The sequence below is a fragment of the Triticum urartu genome, unplaced genomic scaffold (assembly GCF_003073215.2).
Source record: "Triticum urartu cultivar G1812 unplaced genomic scaffold, Tu2.1 TuUngrouped_contig_4235, whole genome shotgun sequence".
Classification (NCBI taxonomy): Eukaryota; Viridiplantae; Streptophyta; class Magnoliopsida; order Poales; family Poaceae; genus Triticum; species Triticum urartu.
Window position 1 is genome coordinate 1 of NW_024114807.1, and position 5787 is coordinate 5787.

The 5787-nt window shown below is 42.6% G+C and overlaps 1 protein-coding gene across 14 annotated transcripts; it reads right to left on the bottom strand.

Moving 5' to 3' along the window:
• Positions 1–81: 81 nt before the first annotated feature.
• Positions 82–5778, bottom strand: LOC125527534. 14 transcript variants are annotated; one of them, XR_007292157.1, is made up of 7 exons: positions 5675–5765; positions 4566–5579; positions 4299–4393; positions 4133–4216; positions 2978–3225; positions 2155–2268; positions 94–283 (listed from the first exon to the last, which is right to left on the bottom strand). XR_007292157.1 is itself a non-coding variant. In XM_048692044.1 (3 exons), the coding sequence occupies exons 1-3, from the start codon at positions 3067–3069 to the stop codon at positions 146–148; spliced, it is 351 nt and encodes a 116-aa protein (XP_048548001.1). In that variant the 5' UTR covers positions 3070–4126; the 3' UTR covers positions 82–145. The 14 variants fall into 14 exon arrangements, 1 of the variants encoding a protein (XP_048548001.1); XR_007292159.1 differs by lacking the exon at positions 94–283 and adding an exon at positions 1877–2071; XR_007292158.1 differs by lacking the exon at positions 94–283 and adding an exon at positions 1877–2071 and having other exon boundaries at positions 2155–2275.
• Positions 5779–5787: the final 9 nt, after the last annotated feature.

Here is a 5787-nt window from a genome sequence, read left to right on the forward strand (position 1 = left end):
GGTAGGAGATCTTGAATATCCGCATCGCCAAGCTTGCCTTCCACGCCAAGGAAAGTCCCATCCGGACACGGGACGAAATCTTCAATCTTGTATCTTCATAGTCCTGGAGTCCGGCTGAAGGTATAGTCCGGCTACCCGAACACCCCTAATCCAGGACTCCCTCACCCTCTCCCACCATGGCCGACGCCCCTGCCGCCGCACCGTCGACATAGCCGCGCCCTCCGTCGTCCTCGCGTTGCGCCACCGTGTCCACGAGCTCCGCCTTTGACCTGCTGACGTCACCCTGACGCAATAACTCAATTACTGGAATTATTCTTACTAGTACAAATGCCCGTGCGTTGCACCGGGTGGAATATTAAATATAACTTGCTCCACATGCCATTATGCAACACTTTTTAAATCCAATTTTTGCAAACGTCACAAATAAGGATGCACTGAGTATTTCTTTTTGGACCATGAAATTTGGGCGTATCCTAACAATGTTCGACATGACCTATTTCAGCTCTCCGATGAAACAGTGATTGTGTATGGCATAGTCTTTCAATCAATTTTATTTATTGTTGTACAGAAAAACATGAATATTTTTTAATTTTGAGAAGGTGTTTCTTAAAAAATTGGAGTTAATTCTCATTTTTTTGGTGACGAACGTTTTTTGAAATATTATATTTCATTTGTAATTTATTTTGAACTGATTTTTGGGCTTGACCCATTGAAATACTTTTATTCACACACACACACACAACACGCACGAACTCAATCTTTCTTCCCGTTCCCCATTCTTCTTCCTGACTGCCGCCGCCGCCTCCCTTGTCCCCCTCGTTCTTGGAAGACAAGGGTAGAAAGAATAACGCTTCCGGTGGCCACAACGTTATGTCTTCCGCCTGCGCCGCCGTATGAACAGGACCTTGGGTGGCTCCTGCTTCCTCCCTGTTCCCTCCCACCCCTCCTCCCGCAGGCTCCAACCATGGCGGTTGGTGGACGTGCAGCCGCTATATGGAAGCTTGTCCTGAGCATTCAAATTGGCAACCCCTCCTTTCTTTCTTATGCTCCAACCTTGGTTAGTTGTGGCAGTAGTAGTATAGTTAGCAGATTCAGATTTGCTTTGGTAGCTAGCCTTTGACACTTTTTGATTAGTTACTAAACAATGTGTATGGCCCAAATGGCAGCATGTAGTCAGCATGAGAAAGATCTCTATTGTTCGATAGTGTACTGCTTACATGTTCAAGCATCTTAGTCCTAACAAAACAGAGAATCACAATTGCCTCAGGAATATGCAACTCTATACTCTGAGGTCACCTTCAGAGAACAAATCAGAAGATCTTGCAGCATGTCGAGTCAACTCACGTACAACATTAATAGGTATTTTTATATCCACTATGAATTACTCTCTCTCTCTCGTGTGTGTGTGTGTGTGTGTGTGTGTGTGTATTTCTTCTCTAGATCCCAAGAACCACTTTTCTTGATTTACATTTACACACAAACATCCAATGTTACCGACACACATCTCACTCGCATGCCTAGCTGCCTGACATGTTTTTGTGACGGATTCCTTGGCGGTTGCTAGTATTACCCTATAAATATTGCTCATAGCTAGTTCATGCTGCCACTTGTTGTAGTTGGTTGCATCGAAATTTCGTTGATTCCAGTCAATCAACAAGTTTTTCTACTAAAGCTTAGTATGTACTCACGGGAGTAACTTAAGTCTCTGGCCGAGGGATCTTTACTTTGAAAAGGTTTGATCTGAATCTATCTTGAAAGAACAGCTTGAGGTCTCGCTTATTAAGATCAGGCTTTTATGTTCTACATTTATTAAAGAAAGTATTCTAGAGAAAGAGAGCACACTTTATTCAACTTACAGTTTACATAGGCTAAGATGTACACTGAAAACACAAAAGCTGGTGATGCCAAATAAACCATACATGTGCTTTTTTTCTTTACATTCCTCTCGATAAACTTGCATATCTTACATTGTGATGTTCCTGTAATTGATGCAAAGATCTAATAATTTCACATCTATCAGTCCTAAAGAGTGCAAGCTGTCCATATACACGCAAGGTAATGATGATGGAACCTATGGTTGCAGGCACAAAGGAAAGTTCATGCCTTTTTCAAAACGACACAACCGTAGTTAGCTTGGCATGAGATCAGGCGTACCTCAGGTGGAGCACGGTCTGTACACGAGATTTTAAGACAGCGTAGAAAGGCGACTTGTAGCCCAAAGTGGACGTACAATGCTAGCCAAGCCAGCGGAAGCCGTGTGTTTGTAAGCTGTGTGCTTGTATTTGTAGTAGCATGCATAAAAAAACAGAGAAAGTTGTTGGTTTAATGCCTCCAGTGTATATCAGCAAAACTTAAATTGTGAGCAATCAGAGAAGTAGCGCCAATTTTTCAGAAAAAATAAACTGAAACATAGTGCGCCACAGAGCAAACACAATATCCATGAATCAAGATTAGCTGCAGGAATTAGAAGATCCTCTGCACACTGATGGGCAGATCCATCCTTGGACCCACTCTCTAACATCTCGGAAAGATTAATCTCAAACCACAGACAAATTCAAAAGTGATCAGGCCCAAATTCTACAGAACTTCCAAAGTAAACAAATGAACATTGTAGCAAACTGACTGGACGACTTTAGTTTGAACAGTCCAACAAGCAATTCAGCAGCACAATACCCATGACAAAGTGATACAACATTTGCGCGACTGAACCTACTCCAATTTTGGTCCTAATCTGTATCTGAAACTCATCGGTGGACACAGAGCATACGACCACAGCAAAGCAGGGCACAATTCAGTTCTAGATCAGATCTCAAGCAAGTGCTACACTGGAGGCCGGTCGCCAGCAAGAGCAAAGGAGTAGTAACCCACGGACCTGTTGAGCAGCAACGCGGAAAAAATAAACTGAAACAGGGGCTCAGGCGATGGACGGCTCAGGCGATGGACAGCTCAGGCAATTAACTTTCAAGAGGAGACATACCTCTGGTGTAGCCGCCTCAGGCGACGGACGCCTTGACGGATGTTCTCCTTCCGCTGGCGAACTTGGCATTGGACGGCTCGACGACTCGACATCCCAGACTCCCAGCTATCTTGCTCTGGCAGCTTACTGGTAGCAGACCAAAATGCTTGGATGCATGTCCTGGAAGTTGTTTCAAATTTGTGCAGCTCCCTAGGTGGACTCGTAGAAGGTTGAACAATGTTTTGTTAATCAGATACAACATCCCTACACTTAAAAAATGCATAAACAAAATCTACCTCATTAGATGCATCCTTATATGATTCTTGGCAGTTAGCTGAACACAGAGATAATAAGAAACACAAGAAACTGGCTTTTTAAACTTGCATTATTGCAGTATGCAAGAAATTGATGATAGTGTCCCCAAGTGGTCTAACAATGCACCAAGTGATTATGTAGAGAATTATAGATTCGCCAAATTCTTAAATCAGTATTTTAATCAAACAACATTTGTTAATTTGAAACTATTTGATATTGTTGATTGTTCGTAAGTCTATTTTAGTTAGAGAATGTTCTCAATCGGATTACCATCCCTCTTTCTTTCAATTAGGTTCAGCAAATTCCTGTTATTACCTTGACAGTGCCCACTGCTGGACAGAGTTAATATTTTTGGCAAGAAATCTCTGTTATAAATGGTCCAAATTTATCTATATGTATTATGTATATCCCCAACAATAGAAAAAACATTCTGGTCCTCTTCCTCGCTAGCAAATTTTCGTCAGAGATAGGAATATGACAATGACCTCTCTCTGATTTCTGAGTTTCAGAGGTAGAGGGTGGAACAATTAGAAAGTCAACAAAGGGCTAGATGAATCTGATTGAAAAACTAAAACAAACAGAATATCTTGTTGTGCATAAATAATCAATTATATGTCCAATTAGTACTGTCCAGTTAAAGGTCGAAGCTAGAATCATAGATCTTACAACTGTACTTCCGAAAAGAACCATTTAGTGTCAGACTTTTATTATTGCTAAATGTCAGGATCTCATATCATACAATCATAGTCCTCCTAGATTAGGATTATACCAAATTAGTGAACGAATAAAATAACTACAATTTGGAGCTTCAAGTAAAGCAAACGGTTAACTAAATTCTCTAGTCGACAGCCATGTTGGTACCTGAAGAATCACCCTCCCCCCTGCTGTTAGTTCAGCACCTCGGTCCCTCGCTCTTGGCGCAGCATCCGATCCCAAATCTCCAACCTGGTAGCCAATTCTGGTCAACAAATAGTAGAATGGAATACTTTTACAACTAACTTAGAATCAGAAAAGAGGACATGCTTACCATGTTGATGTACATGACACTGGAACCACTCGTGCAATCATTTTCTAGATGTGTCTCTTTAGGTTCAAAACTGTGAATTTCAGAGATGCGCTTCTCTGAAAGCATAAAGATGCCATATCAGACTCGACACTTGGCTCAACAAATCGTACAGTTCGGTGCAAGTATTTATACTGCTTTCATGTGCAAATCCAAGTGAGAGTAGTATATTGGTAATCCATATTTCAGATGGAAACAGGAAAATGGAAGTGTGATTTTAGAGGTCAATACCTTATCCTCCACCTCATGGATAAAACAGTCGCCGTACGATGTGTGGTGAAGTGCCGGCCACCATGCGATCAATGCAAACAAGCACACCACTGCCCATCATATTTTGGGGGAAAATTATATAGTAGTGCTCTCCGGCGTTCATCCTTTGTTCTGTGTTTTCTTTTCACTTCTCCTTTGCAATTCTTGTTCTTGTCAGGCAACGTGAAAAATCGACGAAGGGAAAAACAAAATAATAAAGTAAGAACAGAGGCAACGGACGCCATGGTGTGAGCTGTGAGCACAAAAATTCCTCTCACTGAATTTTTACAGCTTGGTCGACCTTTCACTTGGGCCCTTTTTTCACCACATGCCGACATCATTGGCTGCGTGGCGCTGGCGGTGGCGGCGGCGCGGCCGCAGAAGGCATTCCGCACGGATGGCACTGCCACCGCGGATGACGAAGATGTTGTCAGTTGCTGTCGATCTACCACCAATACAAATCTTGTTTTCTGAAGAGAATCTCACCAAACAAAACCTGAAGAGTTTTATTGAAAGTCAGCCAGATGCCCTTCTCCAAAATAGTACTATTTTCTATTAAGAGAAGCATAAGTGACATATACAATGATTTGCGTTTGCTAACTACTCTCATGAGCTGCTTGCAGCGCTGTGTCATGTCCTAAACAATGCAATCCAGTATGTACAGAAGGCAAAAGTGTAAAGATAAAAACTACCAATACAATGTTTCAGAGTTACTATAAGATGAGATCCTCGTTGGACGTTCAATCAAAGAAATTCAGAGGATCCCCACTTCTAAAGATTTCAGTAAATGTTCTCACTGCCTTTGATTGATTACAACAAATTTATGCCTATTGCTCAAAGCTCATGCCTATAATCCTATGGAAACTATTAGAAAGCATGTGAACAGAACAAAAAAACATCTACTGATCTCCATCCATCATGCCATGTATGTTGGTTCCCTTGCAGTTCAGGTAAGACAAGACAACCAAATTAAGCAATTGAACAGAGAAAGCCATCCTGCAGGAGCAGAGGAGCGGGATTGATCAAGCAGTTGGGAATCAGTTAAAAAACAAAGAGGAAAGGGGGAGAGGCTAGGGTGGAAGTAAGCTCACGGGAAGGTAGTGAACGGAGGGAGCGCAGCGACCGCTACCAGAGCCTCCGCGTCCGTGTCGCCGTAAGCCTCGGCCGGGTCGGACGGAGCCCCCCCTCCCGCGCGCTCCCCTCC